This window comes from Ranitomeya imitator, chromosome 8 (assembly GCF_032444005.1).
Source record: "Ranitomeya imitator isolate aRanImi1 chromosome 8, aRanImi1.pri, whole genome shotgun sequence".
Taxonomy (NCBI): Eukaryota; Metazoa; Chordata; class Amphibia; order Anura; family Dendrobatidae; genus Ranitomeya; species Ranitomeya imitator.
The window spans coordinates 95,448,752-95,470,095 of record NC_091289.1 but is presented as its reverse complement, the minus strand read 5'-3'; the positions used below and the strand labels follow the sequence as shown (position 1 = coordinate 95,470,095).

Below are 21,344 nucleotides of genomic sequence, written 5' to 3'. Positions count from 1 at the left end.
TCCCAAAAAATCAAGCTAAGCCATGAAATCCTTCAGTTTAGGTGTCCAAACAAAATCTATTCTCAGTTCACATAGAACTGTTGTAAAGCTGTATTTCACATGTTGAAGTCTTGGTGCATTTTTTCCTCAAGGACACAATAAAACTGCATTATTTCTTCCAAGATTTTTGACAATTGTGGCAAACTGGTGTGTGGCTACAACATGGGAAAACAGCCCAACAATTGTTGAAAACCATATCTCAGTTAATCTAGAAAAAAAAAAAATCAGGTTTTCGTGTATTTATCATTAACATACACAGTAGTTCTGCATTTTTAAAGTTATTTGCAAGAGTTGCACTGAACAAAGTGTTACCAGTCATCTATCTCCAAAATAAAAACAGTACAAGTTTTGTGGTCTAAATACAGACCACCTTGCATGAATGTGTGAATCCGGCCCTAAGTGGTACATTAACAATTCATTAAAAGGGCTTCCTAGGCAAACAGATTATTAAAGCATTGTAAAGCCTGTGAAAAATGAAGAAAAATCATCAATTTGCAGTTAAGATTCTGCAGTGTTCCTGAGATATCATGTTGTCACCTGGCCTCCTGCACCTTACTTCCGGTTACAACATTGCATCAAAAGGGGCTTCACGGGCAAGGACATTGCATGCAAAACTGCCCTGATATCAACCATTTATCAAATCACAACAATTGAATCTTTTTGAAAAATTGGAAGGAGGTTTCAGGGTGCCTAACAAATTCCAACAAGTGCCAGGACCATATCCTAAAGAGGATGGAGATACATGATCAGTTCAATACCAGTGCAGAGCTTGCTCAGCAATGGCAGCAGACAGATGTCAGTGTATCTGCAACACAGCGAGTTGAACACTTTTGGAGGTTGGCCTGGTGTCAAGCAGCAAAAAGGCCACTGCACTCCAAGAAAAACCATCAATTACTGACTGAATTTGTGAGAGGAATGTTAAGTTGTATAAAATCTCTAACATTGCCCAGCTACCTCACTCCCACCCAGCCTAGTGAAATGTAGCCTAGAGAGCTGGCAGGAGGGTCAGAAAGTAAATAAAGATGGCTGCTGGGGAATGAAGTGGAGCTAACAAATGAAAATAAAAGAATGAAAGACCCTTTTAAGGGTACATCCACATGGGACATATGTGAAACTTTGCCAATGCTAAAATCTGCACTAAATTGTTTGGATATTGTAGCGGATTAGGCAAGTGCAGTGGATACCAGCTCAATCTATAGCACTGCTGAACAACCTTACCATTGATTGATAGGATAGTCATTTTATGCTGTGAGTTTTCTTTTCTTTGTTGTATGTGGATAAGATTTCATAAAATCTTTCACAACATTTATAGTATAATACGCATCAGTTTTCTATCTGCTGGCCATCACATTACTGTGAATGTACCCCACCACCTACTCTGCCTTTCTTAGGGTCCAAAAGCATAAAATGTTGGAATGTAACTTCTGGATTTTGTGGCTCAAATACAAACCTTTTGCAGGGACTCGAGATTACCAGGATAAGGATTATAAATTTGATGAAAGGGGAACCCTACAAAATCTTTTATTATACAACACACATACACATCAATGTGTTCACTATGTATAAATGGAAAAGGCTAAAACAAATGAATTCATTCATTTAAGCCACCATGTATCCAGAAGTTGATATATACATGGTGGCCCTAATCAAGGGAGGAGGGCAGGGTTGGCGAGTCAATTAGATCAACTATCCTCTACTGCTCACATACGCCCGCTCAGCTTCTATGTTATGGTGATCTGTTCAACCGTAACCTGGGAAACTTACACCATGTACTAGTACCAGGGCTTCTTGCGCAGCCCCCATCAGCAGGAACATTGGCAGAAATCAACGAACTTCGTAAAAAAAAAAAGTGCTTTTGGGGCAGTTCATAAGAATCCATGAGTAATGTCCACTGCAGTACACCAAGTCAATTTTTATTTTAGAAGCCAGTATACTAACCTCTCCCAGTCCTTTATAGGTGCCCTCACAGAAACATTGCCCTTCGTGAAGACCATTAGTGTTCCTACACTGCACAAGTACCACTTTCATGGCCCTCCATCACACACAGTATGAAGACCCCACATACACGGAATCATACCCCCCACAGCTTTCCACACACACAATACAATGCCCCCCACACTGTACTCACACCACTCTGCATCATCAATACACAAAAAGACGTTGTCTGTGTGTCTGCTTCTAGTCTCCGCTGCCAGTCAAGAGCTAAACTTCTTTTCAGTGACTTCAGCCTCTGCATAGACTGAATAGTGGGGAGGGATCTCATGGTTCCCTGCTCCCTTGTTCTATTCAACTGTATCTCTCTTCTGCACCATTAAAGGGGTTACTCAGTTAAAAGAGGTTGTGCATAGGTGATAATTTGTTGATTGATGTGTGTCCGACCGCTGGAACCCATAACAATCAAAACAGAAAATTATGAAATTTGTTGCCAAGTTCATTTAAAAAAAGCAAGCAAAAATCTGAATTCTCCTAAATTTTTAAGACTATCTAGTTTAAGGATATAATCTTTCAAGGTAGTTAAAACAATTCCCATTTGTCTACCTTATATTAACATTATTTTTCAAACACCCTTTTATTTTGTTAGAAGAGATCAAATTTGGCAGCCATTTTTAATTTTTTTTCCAAATAAATGTACAAATCCTAACATTTGCAGAACTATTCAGTTTTGAAGTGATTTTCAAAAGTTCTGTATATTGGAAAACCCCAGAAGTGATATTTTAATTTCTGTACCCCCTCAAGTTATTTAAAACTGCTGTCAGGAAATGTTATAACTCATCAGGTGGTATACATGAATTCAGGCAAAAGTAGAATGAAAAATTAAAAAATGAAATTTCCCACCCACTAAACTACTTAAGTTTCACATTTTTAATGTTCATAGGAGGGATAAGCGAATGTCTGAGAACAAGACGAGCAAAGGGTACAATTGGATTTTTGGAATAGATTGGAAATGCCATGTTGCATTTGCAGAGTCCCTGAGATGCCTGTACAGCAGAGACCCCCTCCCAAGTGACCGCCATTATGGAAACTAGCAACCTCAAGGGATTTGTTTAGGAGTGTGTTAAACATTTTTAGTCCCACAAGCTCTTCGCAAAACATTAACACATATGGATATGAAAACAAAGTAATAAAAAGAAAGTATTTTAACCCCTTGTAAGAATTGCGTACTCTGTGCTATCAGGAGAAATTGCTTATCAAATTTTAGGGGTCCATCTTCTAACCCTACTTGTAGTTCCATTTAGCTTTTGGAGCGGTTGTTGCTAGAATTGTTTGAGGGCGACATTTGCAGAGCCCTTCATGTGTCAGAACAGCAGAAATCCTACAAGGTGTGACCATATTTTAGAGATTCTACCTTGATGAATTCATCTCTGGTTGCAATGACTATTTTGGCCACACAGGTATTTTTACTCGCCAACATTCACTCCATGCTTTTTCTTTCTTGAGAATGCATATACAGTGGTGTGCAAGTATGTTGGCCCCTTCTAGATTTCCTATTCTTTTGAATGTCTGTCACACTTAAATGTTTTTAAATGCAGTTTTTAAATGAAGGTCTTTATTATTAAGGGAAAAAAGAAATCCAAACCTACAGGGCCTTGTGTGAAAAAGAGATTGCCTCCCACACCCACTTAAAAACAAATTAACTGTGGTTGATCACATCTTTGGGAAGCAAAGTTCAATTTCCCTAGCCACACTCTGGCCTGATTACTGCCACACCTGTCCTCAATCAAGAAATCATTTAAATAGGACCTGCCTGACAAAGTGAAGTAGACCAAAAGATCAACATTATGCCGCAATTCAAAGAAATTCTGGAACAAATGAGAAACAAAGTAATTGAGATCTATCAGTCTGGAAAACGTTAAAAAGCCATTTCTAAAGCTTTGGGACTCCAGCAAACACGACAGTGAGAGCCATTATTCAGAAATGGCAGAAACATGGTACAGTTGTGAAACTTCCCAGAAGTAGCCAGACGACAAAAGTTACCCCAAGGGCACAACAACGTCTCAAAGAGGTCACAAAAGACCCCACAACAACATCCAAAAGAACTGCAGGCCTAACTTGCCTCAATTATGGTCAGTTACATCAGTCTGCAACTGTTTGCATAGCATTTGCTGGTTATTAAATAGTGGGACCCTACGAAATTTTTTTTTGAGGGGGTCCCCCATTTTAACAACCAGTAAAGGCCAAGTATACAGCTGTTTATTCTGTGTACATATAGCTATTCTAGTCCATCTCATCACTCTGATTTTACTGTATGTGGCAGATGAATTGCCGGCTTTTCAAAGGACAATAGGACAATAAATCAAAAGGACCTCGCATAGTCTGAGCGCTGTGCAATTTTTTGTTCTTGCACCCATTGACAATCCCATCATGCTGCATATTTTTTCTCAGTCCAATTTCAGCTGACAAAAAAAAAAAAGCGCTGAGGAGAAGGGACTCCTAGCTTAACACTGGTCTGAGTGCAATCCAAATTTATCGGACTGCACTCGTCACTTTTCCTCGATGAACATGAGCTCTAAGAAAGATTGGGCAAAAATGTCCTGCATGACAGAGTTCCAAGACTGAAACCACTGCTGAGAAATGAGATCATAAAGACTCTGTTTTGCCAGGGAAATGGATGCTGCTACTTTTATGGGGCTGAAGATAAAAGGCTGTGCAGAGAAGGGGGCGATGATTGATTACGAGGGGCTGTGCAGAAAAGGGGGAATTATGATTGTGAGGGGCTGTGTGGTGAAAGTGTTAATGATGATGAGGGATTGTACAGAGAACGATATCTAATGCCACCATGTGTGGTACGCCCAGAGCAGTGTATCTAATGCCCATCACATTACACCACTGCTCCCATAGAAATGGATAGAGTGGTTTCACACATCACATCATTGCTCCCATAGAAGAGGACAAGTGGGGTCACACATAGGATGGAATTAGATACTCAGTATCTAATGTATGTTGAGTGATACACTCCGATGAGCTCCATATCTAATCCTATCATATGATACACTACACTGAGGCTTACATCTAATCTCCACGTATCTCATCGCAGCACGTGATACACTGCTCGCCGTATCATGCGTATCCCAGTGCATTATATAGTGAGCAGCACCAACTAACAGCATTGGCACTGCCAGCCATCATTTGACTTTCCATATCTCACTATCACTTTCCAGTTACAACAAAATGGCTCCTCACTGTGCAAAAAGATAAGAGAGGCAGCAGTTTAGGATCACACACCCAGAAGGGGAGGGAAAGAATGACATTAAACACATGACCAGCAACCTTGCATCGCTGGAGTCCTGGGTTCAAATCCCACCAAGGACAACCTCTGCAAGGAGTTGATAATGTGTGCAAATTTTAAAGTGCTGCAGAATATGTTAGCGCTATATAAAAATAAGGATTACTTATTATCCCACCCATTTTTACTCTCTTAATGAGTCAACAGTATACAAGGTTTTCATGGCAAATTTCAGCAGCCGCTCCCCGAGTGTCTAAAAAAGTGGGTAAGAGCAACTTTTTAAATTATTTTTCTCCATTAAAAATAAAATATATATATTTTTAAATTAAACCATTACAACTTTACATTATATATATACCTTCCTTCCAGTACAAATCATTTGGAGGGTACCAATATGTTTTGCCAAATTAACTTTAGTGCATTTTCTGTTTACCAGTGTTTTGAATATGTGTAATTTCCTATGTTATGGTCCAGTCCTATATATACACATTCTCTTACTCTACACAAGCTCTAAAACAAAGGTTGGCGCAGGAAGCACTGCTTTGGTCCTTTCTACAGACCACAATACAAGCTAAAGGTATCCTGCGCTCGTTCACAATGCGGATGAGAACACAAAGCCAATCACGTACACAAACTGCAATCATGACTAGATTTACGGCATGGCTGTCAGATAATTTATGAGCACATATATTTCAAATGAGTTAAATATATATAGGGTGTCAACTCAACGTACTGTAAAGGGAAACTGGAGGTAGGATTCCAGCCCTTGGAAATACTGAATTTATTGATACATATATGCTAGCCACCTTAGGGAGAGACCCAAGTTGGGCTAAATGTAGCGGGACGAAAGACCGAAAAGCCCTCTACTTAAAGGAAATACATAGTGGATGCTTTCCTGAAACGGAAAGTACTTGCAAGCAGCATAATACAAAGAATAGCAGGTTTACCCAGAAACCTTTGCAGTAGGCGGAGCTATGCAAATCATCTCTTTCCACCCCAGTCTAATCCACAGCGCTTGGAACCGCCAAGCGTGCAATGCTGCGGATTAGTTTCTAAATTTACACAGCCAACCAATTCCTAGGAATTGGTTGGCTGTGTAAATTTAGAAACTAATCCTAGGAATTGGTTGGCTGTGTAAATTTAGAAACTAATCCGCAGCATTGCACGCTTGGCGGTTCCAAGCGCTGTGGATTAGACTGGGGTGGAAAGAGATGATTTGCATAGCTCCGCCTACTGCAAAGGATTCTGGGTAAACCTGCTATTCTTTGTATTATGCTGCTTGCAAGTACTTTCCGTTTCAGGAAAGCATCCACTATGAATTTATTGAGAAATCAAAATTAAAATTGATATGTAAATAAGGCTGAAAAGCTCCATTTCCTGGGAAGAGCGGCACCCAGGCAAATGGAGTGAGCTGGAGTGATAGTCTTCAGATCTACAGCCTCATGTGCTTGGCATGGCATAGTCAGCAGAGTAATGGACAGGATATGGAGGAGGCAGCTATGCTACTAGGAGTGGCCATGTACCATTCAGACACTCTGGGAAGGATCAGTGATTATCGGATCTACTGTTACATGATGGTCTCTGTTCCTCTGTTGTATAAAATAAAAAAAAAAAAAGATTAATAAAAGGTGTCCATCACACTCAGATGCATTTTAAATGAGCTATACAGAGTTGTAGAGGACGTAGTCCCTATAACAACTGTACTAGCAGTGTACCCATAATTGTTCATGAGAAAATAACTATTCATAAACAAATAAGGAGAGTTTGGTGCACCGCCGCTATGCCTCTTCATTTTCCAATTGGGGCCCATTCCTCGTTTTATTGACAGTGCTCGCTTCCAATACATGCAGGGGTCTTCTTGCCTTTTCCATTCCTCTGACACTGATCATAAAACAATACATCTGGAAATGCAGAGAGCGGTGTCAGAAGAAAGGAGACAAGCAGGAGAATGCGCCCAGCTGCACATGCGCCAGCAGTACTCAGACAGTGCTCGCTCTGGGAAGCAAGCTCAGTCAATGGTAGAAGTAGGGCCCAGATATGCAAATGAGGAAGTGCAATGGTGCAACAAAGCCTCCTAATTTGCATATTAATTAAAAGGCATTTTCTCAGGTACTGTACCAGTAACAGGTACACTGCTTATGATTCTTCTCAAATGGTTGTTATTGGGGTCAAGTCGTAGAATACACTGCATACACAATTTAAAATGCATTTTGGGGGCTATCAAACTCCCTTTAAAGGGTACCTGTCACCAGGTATTCCCAATAGAAACTAAAGTCACCACCTTTACTGCCTCTTATATACAGATTGATAGACTGCTGCAAAAGTCGCCGACCCTCTCTGCAAATACCCCAAAAAATGGCTTTTATAATACAGCACGGTCCGATGGGTATCAAAGTTGCAAAGTACCGTAATGCGCATGCACCGGTTTTACTTCTGGGTCATCAGTCTCTCCCGACGCATGTTCATTACAGGACTACGCTCTGCCTCGCTGAGAGTAGAAAACAGACACTATACTCACCTAGTTCACAGAAGATGCATTCCAATACTCACCTTTTGTTACGGTTTCCTCTGCAATAGGTCTTAAAATAATTCACTTCTGCTTTTTTAACCCCTTCATGACCTTGGGATTTTTCATTTTTCCATGTTCGTTTCTCACTCCCCTCCTTCCCAGAGCCATAACTTTTTCACTTTTGTCAATTTGGCCATGTGAGGGCTTATTTTTTGTGAAACGAGTTGTACTTTTGAACGACATCATTGGTTTTACCATGTCGTGTACTAGAAAACCGGGAAAAAATTCCAAGTGCGGTGAAATTGCAAAAAAAGTGCAATCCCACACTTGTTTTTTCTTTGGCTTTTTTACTAGGTTCACTAAATGCTAAAATGATCTGTCATTATGATTCTCCAGGCCATTACGAATTCATAGACACCAAACATGTCTAGGTTCTTTTATCTAAGTGGTAAAAAAAAAAAACCCAAACTTTGTTTAAAAAAAAAAACGAACAAAAAAACAAGTTGCGCCATTTTCCGATACCCGTAGCGTCTCCATTTCTCATGATCTGGGGTCGGTTGAGGGCTTATTTTTTGCGTTCCAAGCTGACGTTTTTATTGATACCACTTTTGTGCAGTTATGTTCTTTTGATTGCCCGTTATTGCATTTTAATGTAATGTCGCGGCGACCCAAAAAAAACCGTAATTCTGGCTTTTCAAATTTTTTTTTGCTACGCCAGTTAGCGATCAGGTCATTCCTTTTATTTATTTATTTTACTTTTGCCATGCTACAATAGCCTCCATGAGAGGCTAGAAGCTGGAACAACTGGATCGGCTCAGCTACATAGCAGCGATCATTAGATCGCTGCTATGTAGCTGAATTGCAGGTTCGCTATGAGCGCTGAACACAGGGTGGCGCTCATAGCAATCCGGCATCAGCAACCATAAAGGTCTCAAGTACCTCTATGGTTACTATGCAGACGCATCGCTGACCCCCGATCATGTGACGGGGTCGGCGATGCACTCATTTAAGGCCCGATGGCCGGAAGATTCCACCCGTCGCTATTGCGGGCACATGTCAGCTGTTCAAAACAGCTGACATGTCCCGGCTTTGATGTGGGCTCACCACAGGAGCCCACATCAAAGCGGGGGTTCTGACCTTGGACGTACTATCCTGTCCGAGATCAGAAAGGGGTTAAAGTACAGGGTGGGCCATGTATATGGATACACCTAAATAAAATCGGAATGGTTGGTGATATCAACTTCCTGTTTGTGGCACATTAGTATATGGGAGGGGGAAAACTTTTCAAGATGGGTGGTGAGGTGACCATGGTGGCCATTTTGAAGGTGGCCATTTTGGATCCAACTTTATTTTTTCCAATGGGAAGAAAGAGGGTCATGTGACATGAAACTTACTGATAATTTCAAAAGAAAAACAATGGTGTGCTTGTCACAGAGGTTAACACGTGAGGAGCGGATAGAAATTATGTTGATGTCTGGTGAATGCAGTACCTGGGTCATTGCAGCAGATTTCAATACAAGACACCCTACGCAAGAAAACGGTCACCATTCCCATGTTATTTAGGTGTATCCATATAAATGGCCCACCCAAAAAACTTTGCCTCATCACTGAACATAATATTCTGTGTAAACTGAGGGTCCTGTTCCAATTTTTGTTTTGCTCATTCTGCAAATTCAGCGCGCCGATCTGGGTTATCCTCGTTGAGATGCTGCAGCAGCTGGATTTTGTAAGGGTGACATTTGTCAGTAGCTAATAACGGCCGAAGGGATGTTAGACTGATGCCAGATCAGCAAACTGAATTTGAAGAGTGGGCAAAACAAATATTAGAACAGGACCCTCAGTTTACACAGAACAAAATGGATGAGTTTTTAAATGAATCTGTCACCCCCTAGGACATGTATGAATTATTAATATGGGCATACAGGTAATACAAATGTTACACTAGTCCTACCTGTATGCCTCATATTAAATGATCTTGTTAAGAAATGTTAGTTTATTTCCCTGTGCTATTGATTTCTTCCAGGGTCTGGAAAAAAATCCCTACCTCCTGTTTTCATTATAATATCACCCCCCTCCCATGCACATCAGCAGTGGCCCCGGAATCCCGCACCTGCGCCCTGCACTCCCTCCACAATACGTACCCTTTTCTCCCTTCAATGGGCAATGTATTCAGGTATCTTCTACGCAGGTGACTTCCACTCCAGTGACCTCTGTTGTACACGACGTAAGATGCTCTCCTCACTTCCTCCCCGCTCCAGTGACCTCTGGTGTACGCGACGCAATATGCTCTCCCCACTTCCTCCCTGCACCAGTGACCTCTGGTGTACACGACGTAAGATGCTCTCCCCACTTCCTCCCTGCTCTAGTGACCTCTGGTGTACACGACGATAAGATGCTCTCCCGACTTCCTTCCTGCATAGTCATTGCTATGTACACATGGTTCCGAGAGATAACCATGCAGGGGGAAAGTGGGGAGAACACCTTATCGTTGCGCACGCTAGATGTCAGTGACTCGCCTGCGCAGAAGATCCCTGATACAGTGCCCATAGAAGGCAGAAAAAAAAAGTACATATTGTGGAGTGAGTGCAAGGCACAGGTTCCGGGACCACAACTGACGTGGATGGGAGGGGATGATATCACAAAGAAAGGAAGTAGGCATTTCTTCCAGGCACTGTATGCTCCTGGAGCCTGGAAGAAATCATTAGCATAAAGAAATAAACTAAGATTTCTCAAGAACAAGACCGCTAATATTAGGCATACAGGTAGGACTAGTGTAATATTTCAATCAACTGTGAGCCCATGTTAATAGGTCACATGTCCCAGGGTGGCGATAGATTCCCTTTAAGCCCATCTTTACAGTTAAGCAGCTAGGTGGTATTCCTTTATTTCCTGGTTGTCACTTGACTCTTGAAAAAGGAAACAATTATGCCTGCTGTTATTAAAATGAGCAGTGAAAGCACAATGCAGAGCGAAAAGGGTTTTCCCCAAGTTTTACATGTCTATGGGCTTGCTCCAGGTGGTAAAACTTGGTGGTTATTCATCTGCCCTGGATCTGTTGAAGCCTCTTTGCTGTTTCTCCAGATTTTCGCATGGGACAGCTCCAAACTCCTTGCCATGGTCACTCAGCATATTGATAGACTGCAGTAGTGAGGTCACTGTGACTGTTGCAGCCAGTCAGATAGGAGTAAAGTAGTGATGAGTGTACATGCTTGGATAAGGCATTCTCAGAGCATGCTTGTGTACTAACCGAGTGACTTTGGTGTTCTTGATAAATTTGTTCAATTTCCTGTGGTTGCATGTCTCGTGGCTGTTAGACAGCTGCAACACATGCAGGGATTGTCTGTCTGTTAGGCAATCCCTGCATGTGTTGCGGCTGTTAGACAACCGGAAGACATGCAGCCGCGGGGTCTCGAACGCCGAAGACACTCTGTTAGCACATGAGCATGGTCTGATAACGACTTATCAGAGAACGATCGCTCATCACTTGAGTGGAGCCATAGTGGTGTTCCAAGAGGAGGAGGGAGAGTACCAGTTGAGCTCTATATTTTCATGTAGAGTAAGCCCAATATTCAAAGGAAAAAAGAAAACCGGAAAGCCAGTTTAAATAGGATATTAAGGAATTGTTTTAGTTCATAGATATATTTACCATAAAGGGACTTAAAATTCTCAGATTCCCGTGTACTCATGTTACTTCTGGCAGGCCCTTAATTCATGGCGAGGCCTTTGTGCCTTCAAATGTTTAGGGTCCACACTTACACCAACACAGATTTTTCTTTGTGCAAAGCATAAAAAAATTAAAAAAGCTTATGGTCCATTTGATTAGTGTGTCCATCTCCATGTAAGGTTCACACGCACATTTTAAAAATGTAGATTTTGAAATAGCCTTCTGACCTTTTTTCTCACAGACCACACACAGTTCTTCTGTCCCTCTTCAGTTTTGACTTGTGTTTGTACATATTGGTTAGCATTTACTCATTTTAAAATGTATAAATAATAATTAAAAAAAAAGGGATAGGGCCCTAAGCTTAAGTGTAGTCAGACTTAGGCCATGTTCACACATTGAGTATTTGGTCAGTATTTTACATCAGTATTTGTAAGCCAAAATCAGGAGAGGAACAATCAGAAGGAAAACATAATAAAAACACGTCATCACTTCTGTATTTATCAAACATTCCTAGATTTGGCTTACAAATACGGATGTAAAACACTGACCAAATACTGAGTGTGGGATTGTGGCCTCATAAGCAATATGGCCTTGCCTTTTAGCCCAATTCTATTCTTCATTGCTACTGCCTCCACTGTCTATGATTCTGCTAGCCTGGATGAGTGCCAGCTATTAGGCTGCATTCACATCCAAAAGATAGTAATAGTATGAGACAAAGGAGCTCAAATAGGGTCTTATCCCACGGATTTTAATTATAATAATAATTTTTATTTATATAGCGCCAACATATTCCGCAGCACTTTACAATTAAGCGGGGACATGTACAGACAATAAATTCAGTACAAGTTAAGACAATTTAAACAGTGACATTAGGAGTGAGGTCCCTGCTCGCAAGCTTACAATCTACAAGGAAATGGGGGGACACAATAGGCGAAAAGTGCTTGTTATTTCAGGTCTGGCAATTATAATAAATAGGGATTTTCATATAAAGCTGCATGATCCGGTCATCAGCCCATGTGTTTAAGTGCAATAGTCAGGTATCAAGTGCAGTTATCATGTGCATGGAGGGTGTGGAGACAGATGAATAGTAGGGTGCAGATTCACATGCAGATAATATTTGGAAGGAGGGAACAGGACAAAGTTAGTTTACTGAGTAGTTGATGTGGTAGGCTTGTTTGAAGAGATGGGTTTTTAAAGTGTGCTTGAATAGGTCAGGGCTAGGTATCAGTCTGATCGTCTGGGGAAGTGCATTCCAGAGAGCTGGCGCAGCACGAGAGAAGTCTTGGAGATGGAGGTGCGAGGTTTGGATTACGGGGGATGTTAGTCTTAGGTCATTTGTAGAACGGAGGGCACGTGTAGGGCGATAGACGGAGATGAGAGAGGAGATATAAGGCGGTGCAGAACTGTTTTGGTTTTTTACCAAAAACTGCTCACCTGGTAGTATAGAAAGAAAGCATATGTGTCAGCTGACGCAGGTCAGCAACCGACCATAACAGAAATGTTATAGAGGAAATTTGTGGATTGTATTCACGCTGCCAGACAATTCAAATAAGGCTAGGTTCACATTGCGTTAGGGCAGTCCATTTAGCGCATAGCGCTACGGACTGCGCTAACGCAATGTCCCAAAAGGGATCGCGTTTGCCGATCCCGCTAGCGCAGATGCCCAATCTGCGCTAGTGAGGAACGGACTGCAAACGCTGCAAGCAGCGTTCGAGGTCCGTCACTCAAATGACGGCACATCGCTAGCGCACGCCCAATTTTGGCGTACGCTAGCGATGCGTTCACCATTACAAGCAATGGCGGCGTTAACGGACTACGTTATACCGCGTTATGCCGCGGTGTAACGTAGTCCGTTAAACGGGTTCACATAACGTAAGGTGAACCTAGCCTTAAGACGTGGTTGAAAACGTAATGGTGGTTTATTCTACGCGTTTCGAAGTCTCTGACTTCTTTTTCAGGTATTTCCAGAAGAAGTCATAGCGACTTCGAAACGCATATAATAAACCACCATTACGTTTTGAACCACGTCTGTATTTGAATTGTCTGGCAGCGTGGATACAATTCACAAATTTCTTCTATAACACATCCAAAAGTTGTAATATGACTTTTACTGCAATTTTCCAAAATTGCACCAAAAACTATAGTTTGGTCACCACTTTGGAAAACTGCAGCAGAAACAGTACTACAGAGGAAATGCATGAACATAGCCTGAATCCATTACAAATGCTCACCAAATATGGCACAAGGGCTTCAATGGTTAAAGGCACTTTGCACTGTGCAATACCGGTACATAGATCCATCACATCAGACCAAGCATATACCATCATTATACATGACTTGGGCACCAAAAACTTTTTTTAAAAAGGAAGTAATCATAGATTTCACCCAAATTGAAAACTACGAACAAAACAGTTTTTTTTTTTTTTCAACAATATTCTTTGCTAAAGAATCTCTCTGTTAACATTTCAGATTTTTGTTTGTAGGGTAAATTTACACATTGATGAACTGGCCACAAGAAAATCTGCAACAACCAAAGATGACTTTGAACAGATTTTCAATTGCAGAAATGTTTGCAATAAAATCCAATGTGTGAACATTCCAATAACTCACCTTCCCTCTGCACCGCTCCTTGTCTTTCACTCTCGTATTGGCATTCTCTGATGGCCGAGACAAGGAATCAACACGAATGCATGCTTAGAGCATATACTGACTTCTGGCGAATAGCACAAGCACCCACATGGCCAAACTACACCCGAAACATTGGCAGGTACGGATTAATGTAGCAGGGCTTTTATTTATTTTTGCGCTACTGTTTCAGAAAATCTGCATCCCAGGGGGCAATGTGTTAAAAAATAAGCAAACTATTACTCCCCCATCTCTGTGTCTCGTCTCCATGTATTTGGTATTGGCTGCGGTGTGCATGTCACGTCAGCAGCACTACAGCCAGGGAGTTTAGTGGCTCTGCCTGTGTAGACTGAAGAGACCCTGAACTCACCAATTATTGTCTGTGGCACCAAGATCACATTTACTGCATGGCAGACAAACTGTGAAACGCTCGGGCATTTCAGAGAAATCAGTTTGAGATCTGTCCGGGAACCATAGGCTAAAGACGAGACTAGTGGTGGTACTGCCTCTGCTGGCTTCACCCTGCACCACTCTTGTGATAAACATGTCTCCTACGTGTGGAAGTTGGCAAAAGACCTGTCAATCGCCTAGATTGGTGCAGGAAGAAAGCACTAGGGCAGCCTAGGGTTCTAGGGATTTTGAAACAAAATATACCTGGTAGCATCCGTGCAGCCAGGCTCGGGTACATGCTGCCCATAGTTTGGGCAGAGTGAATCTACTGACAAGTTTCATTATAAAGAGTAAAACCGGACATAAGCTTGAACTGTATACAAAAGATGCAAGTATAGCCTTCAACCGTAATACTAGGTGTAATAAAGAGAACCTTTCAATCTTCTCATGTTGAATTGAACACAGTATGTGATAGCAGCTGCAGAGATCAATTAATTTAATTTCAACTCTCCACGGTCTATAAATTAGCAATTAAATATTTGGCACCTAAGGCTTCTTTCACACTTCCGTCGTTACGGGGCCGTCGCTAAGCGTCGGCGCGACGTACCGACGGACGTTGTGAAAATTTGGCACAATGTGGGCAGCGGGGATGCAGTTTTTCAACGCATCCGCTGCCCATTGTATAGTCCCGGGGAGGAGGGGGCAGAGTTCCGGCCACGCATGCGCGGTAGGAAATGCAGGACCCGACGTACGAAAAAACGTTTCCTTGAATGTTTTTTCGTGACGACTGTCCGCCAAAACACGACGCATCCAGTGCACAACGGACGTGACGTATGGCCATATGTCGCGATCCGTCGGCAATACAAGTCTATGGGAAAAAAACGCATCCTGCGGGCACATTTGCAAGATGCGTTTTTTCTCCAAAATGACGCAAGTGTGAAAGTAGCCTAATGAGTTCACTTTAGTTAAGACCAAGTGAGTTACTGGATAATTTTTATCATGCTTACTTATACATCGCCATCATATTCCACAGCGCATTACAGATATTTATTAATATTGTCCCCATAGGGATTCTAGATTGTGAGCCCCAATCAGCATATCTTGGAGTGTGGGAGGAACCTGGAGGCAATATACACTAAGGGTACCGTCACACAGTGCAATTTTGATCGCTACGACGGCACGATTCGTGACGCTTCAGCATCGTAACAATATCGCTCCAGCGTCGTAGACTGCTGTCACACTTTGCAATGTACGACGCTGGAGTGATAATTTCATGACGTATGTGCGATGTAGAAGCCGTTGGTTACTATGCGCACATCGTATACGATATATGTTACACCATGCGATCATGCCGCCACAGCGGGACACTAGACGACGAAAGAAAGTTTCAAACGATCTGCTACGACGTACGATTCTCAGCGGGGTCCCTGATCGCAGGAGCGTGTCAGACACTGCGATATCGTAACTATATCGCTCGAACGTCACGAATCGTGCCGTCGTAGCGATCAAAATTGCACTGTGTGACGGTACCCTAACTCCTTGCAGATGTTGCCTTTTGTTATTTTAACTCAGGACCCCAGAGCTGCAAAGCAACAGTGCTAACCACTGAGCCACCGTGCTGCCTGACTGAAGGTATATTACACAACAGAAGTGTGGAGTCATTAACATGTTAATATTTCGACACCTCTGTGCTGTGCAATATATCTTCAGTGCTCATTTTGGCTGCACACACTGGTTGGCAGGACGGGTGGACTCCGGTCATATGACCTTTGTGACATCATGGGGCCTTCTGCACTTCTATATTGCTGCTCGCTTAGGATTGGTCATACATTATACAGAAGCAGAATTAACGACCGAATGAAAACTTATTAGGTGCCAAATATTTGATTGCGGACATCTCCACAGTGGAGGTAAAAAAATTAAAAACAAAACATCCCACTCTACAGCCACAACAACAGTGTGGCCAGTTCTACACGAGCAATTTGGTGAAAGGTCCTCTTGGGAGTCTTCAAACTGCTTAGCATATATAAAATCAGGCTCCAGAGCCCACTGCATCCACAGATACTGACTTCCTTGGGAAAAAAATGTTAAAACTAGTCAACAGTCCCTTTTATTCCTAATATATTGATTTTCTAAGTACAAAGTTTTAAAAAATAATAATGATGTTTTACTTACCACAGCTCCCACTCCGTAACTGGTAGCAGGGGCCAGGGCATGATATGGGTCAGCTGTATATACTCTCCCGTATCTGCACAGGAAAAACAATACGTGTCATGTAAGTGGCAGCAACTTGTATTCAGATTTTAGAATTCAACCCTATAGTAAAAATCAGTACTGGTTTTAGCATTACAGTAGTGGATAGCAAGCTATATTACAGGAATTATAAATATCCATACATAGTTCTACTGTGCTGTCCAAGAGTATTGGCCCTCCCTTCAATTCATATGATTTTGTCAATTTGTCACATTTAGGCTGGGGCTGCACGGCAACTTTGGCCCTGACACCTGTCACATAGTCAAAGTTCGTTAGGGGCCATTGCTATATCACAGTGCATTAAAAGTGAAAAGGCGCTGTGAGTGGAACTGCATTTGCGATAAGCGAGTCGCAAGATGTCCAACCACAGTTTTAAAGAAGCACTCTTATAGCCTCTTAAGATATTGTATAACACTGTGCACTTACAATTGCTCATTTTTCCTTTCTACCCAGCTAATTCTCCTCTTTTCTCTGATCTAAGTAGAAACTGGACGTATCCTGCCCCTGCAGAAATCATTCCCCTCTTCACCCCCTGACCAGCTGCTGCCTCCTCTCTGTTGCAATTGACATTTGCAGTGACTTATGACTCATACAGGGATAATTGACCTCCTGTTTCTACTTAGAGCTTAGAAGGATTCAGCAAGTCAGTTTTTAATCATGTGTTGTCATAGGCCTAATGGAAGTGAGAAGAATTAGCTGGGTAGAAGAGCAAAACGGGCAATTGTAAATAGTGTGTGCCATACAATATGATGATTGCAATATATTAAGAGGATGAAAACTTTGATGGGAGTGCTTCTTTAATGTGATTCGCTTGAGGAGTACCCTAAAAGTTGATTTACTAGCAGTGACGCCTGGCGACCTTTTCGGCGCATGACAGTTGTCGACTGTCGAGCCAAAAGTCGCCGAGTAGCCACAGCCTTAAAGGTTTCAGAAATTGTGAGAAATTGCGGTGGGCACAACTATTAATATAAATGTAATGCCAGTCAAGCATATAAAGGCAAGCAATGGAAAACAAAGTATATGCAAAATGAGGACTACACAAGTAAAACACCCCAAAAACTTTATAATGAATAAAAACAAACCCAAATAACAGCGATTAAAAACACTTCGAAACACCAAAAAGTGTATGCGATAACATCTCAGCCTAAGATAATTCGAAAGAATAGACCACGTCCTCAAACCAAAATAATGGGTGCAAATATGAAGGGCGAGTCTAATGATCTTTCAAAGCTCAAAAAAGGATGGTAGAATAAAAATAAAACAAAATACAGAACAAAAACAGTCAAATTAGTGACATCAACCCATACGCAAAACAAGAAAATGAAGCAGATTTAACCAACCATATCTGGAGCCAAGGAGGAGGACAGAGGCTCACGGCGTATCGCCACACACATTGGCTTCATCTGGAGCCATCAGACTGTAGGTAGAGCTATGTTTTATATGTAAGAAAAGCTAAAGATAGGTAAAACTTTGAAATGGAAGCATATGAGGATATAGCAGCCAAAAGGCACAATGAGTAGTCTCCACACCACATATCATTGGTGTATTATTCCAAATAACAGGTACACGAGATAGAAGATCCTGTAGTTAAAGATATACCATATCAGGGAAATATGTAATATATGACTACAGTGTGTACGCATATAAACAGTAACTGGTAAGCCATGGAAACAACATAGAAGAAGACTCGTACTAAATAACTGTAATAATGGACACAAAATACAGTATTTTCCACACCATAAGACGCAATTTCCAAAAAATTTGGGAGGAAAATGGGGGGTGCATTTCATGGTGCGAACGCAGGCCTACTGGGGTTTGCGGCAGCTGAATCGGCGATGCTGCGGAGTGCACCTGAGCAGGGTCCCTTCCTCAGGATGCAGGCGGCATAAATATGTCCACAGTGAGGGCATCACCGGTTTCCCTGCGGCCATCTTCCTGAAGCCATGGGCTGCTGGAGGATTCAGGAAAATGGCCACCGAAGGCCGCGCGTGTGCACAGATTGAGATCTCAGTGGCACTCTGCTTCAGGAAAATAGCAGCGGAAATCTCAATCTGTGCACACGCGCAGCCTCCGGCAGCCATTTTCCTGAACCCTCCAGCGGCCCACGGCTTCAGGAAGATGGCCGCATGGAAACCAGTGATGCACTCGCTGTGGACACCAGGCCGCGGCGTGGACACCGGGCCGTGGCATGGGCACATTTCTGTTCCCAGCATCCTGAGGAAGGGACCTTGCTCTGCCTCACGACTGACACCGGACCCACAGCATCGCACCCCGGTACTGCAGCATTGCCCCACTTATGCCGCTGCTGGTCTCCTGAGGAAGGGACCATGCCTCCTGTGACCTCACTGTACCACCACTGGCCCTTCGGTAATATACCTTAAATTTGGACAATAAGACGGACCCCCATCTCAATCTTTTTTCTGCTATTTTCCACCCCAAAATTTGGGTGCGTCTTATGGTTTGGTGCGTCTTATAATCCGAAAAATACGGTAATAAAAATGTGACAAATATGAGAGATGACTTGCTAGTCAGGAATGGACATAAAGCTCACACGCTATTACAGTCAATCTGTGAAAGCAGCATTATGTAGCGACAGACCCCGATTCCAGCGATATATCCCTTAGTTTACTTGGTGCAACATTTGTGATAAGTCAGAGTTTTCATTGCTGCAGGTTGAGCAAAGCGCAGTTATTGAGCTGTGGACAACTCCACCTGTACTGCAGCTCTCTGTCACTATACAATGTACACAGAGAGCTGCTAAACAATGGGGTTAGCAGAGGCGGGGTTCGAACAGGAGGTATGAGTAAAGGTACCTTCACACATAACAATATTGTTAACGATATCGTTGCTATTTGTGACGTAGCAATGATATCGTTAATGAAATCGTTATGTGTGACAGCGACCAACGATCAGGCCCCTGCTGGGAGATCGTTGGTCGCTGAATAAAGTCCAGAATTTTATTTCGTCGCTGGACTCCTGCTGACATCGCTGGATCGGCGTGTGTGACACCGATCCAGCGATGTCTTCACTGGTAACCAGGGTAAACATCGGGTAACTAAGCGCAGGGCCGCGCTTAGTAACCCGATGTTTACTCTGGTTACCATCCTAAAAGTAAAAAAAAACAAACACTAGATACTTACCTACCGCTGTCTGTCCTCCAGCGCTGTGCTCTGCACTCCTCCTGTACTGGCTGTGAGCCGGAAAGCAGAGCGGTGACGTCACCGCTCTGCTTTCCGGCTCACAGCCAGTACAGGAGGAGAGCAGAGAAGCAGAGCGCAGCGCTGGAGGACAGACAGCGGTAGGTAAGTATCTAGTGTTTGTTTTTTTTACTTTTAGCATGGTAACCAGGGTAAACATCGGGTTACTAAGCGCGGCCCTGGCGCTTAGTTACCCGATGTTTACCCTGGTTACCGGCATCGTTGGTCGCTGGAGAGCGGTCTGTGTGACAGCTCTCCAGCGACCAAACAGCGACGCTGCAGCGATCCGGATCGTTGTCGGTATCGCTGCAGCGTCGCTTAATGTGAAGGGGCCTTAAGCTTGTTTTGTAGTGATAATCTGCTGATGAAACACTGATTGTATTGACACAGCAAAAGACAGCCCAGTAAGTGACATTGCTGAAATCAGGGTCTCTGCTCTTCCATTATGGTGCTCTCAGACTATATAGCAAAAAACTGTTGACAGATTCCCTTTAAAAACTATTCCACAATTGGCTGTTATTTGGCATTATACATACGGTATTTCACACTTTTTTTCCTCCAAAAATGTGGAGGAAAATGGGGGTGGGGGGGGGTGGGGGGGGATTGTCAGTCCAGATGTACTGCCTCTGGCAATGGAGGAGCAGCGGGTCACAGAGGCAGGAGCCAGCAATGTGGCTAACTCCTGCGCCCGCTGATAGTGAGAAATGAATATTCACTGTATTCAACGCCAATGGGTGTGGAGGGAAATGAATATTCATTTCTCTAACAGCATCCTGGTAGTGTTGGCTCCCCATCCTGGTATTCATGGCCCCATCCTTATCCTGGTATAATTGGCCCCCACCCCACCCTGGTATGCATGGCCCCATCAGAAAACATTAAAAAAAAAAACATTACTCTTAGGCCGGCTTCACACTCGGCGTATGAAAATACGGTCCGTATATTACGGCCGTAATACGCTGAAATGTCCCGAAAATAGTGGTCCGTAGCTCCTCCGTAGGCAGGGTGTGTCAGCGTTTTTTGCGCATGGCATCCTCCGTATGGCATCCGTACTGCGTGGTTTTCTCGCAGGCTTGCAAAACCAACATACCGCTATAGAAATGATCCATGTGTCCCAAAAAGAAAAAAAAAAAATATATATACACTGTATATATATATAGCCTGGGAGCTTTCTAGGTAAGTTCCCACGATCTATGAACATCCAGCAGAGGGCGCCTCACCGCAAATTAAGCTAAATATAGCTCATTGATCTATATTTAGACTCATTCCCAGGGGTTTTGCAGCGAGGAGTAGCATTGCATTAGCAAAGCTCCTTGCTGCAAAATGTTTTAACCCCTTCAGAAGGATTTACATCGTTGGACGTTACAGATCTGCGGAGGGTAAGTATATTGTTGGTTTATTATGTTTTTTCTTTCACAGAACGAGGGTCTTCAGTGACTGGATTGG

General features: G+C 42.7%; 1 protein-coding gene across 10 annotated transcripts in view; it reads right to left on the bottom strand.

Annotated features, from left to right (window-relative positions):
* Window positions 1-21,344, bottom strand: part of RBFOX2 (RNA binding fox-1 homolog 2) — a 314,329-nt gene that overhangs the window by 23,581 nt on the left and 269,404 nt on the right. For all 10 annotated transcript variants that reach the window (XM_069737176.1, XM_069737178.1, XM_069737174.1 and 7 more), the window contains one exon: window positions 16,627-16,699. In XM_069737176.1, coding sequence (XP_069593277.1) covers window positions 16,627-16,699 — 73 coding nt within the window. The remainder of the gene's footprint in view (window positions 1-16,626; window positions 16,700-21,344) is intronic.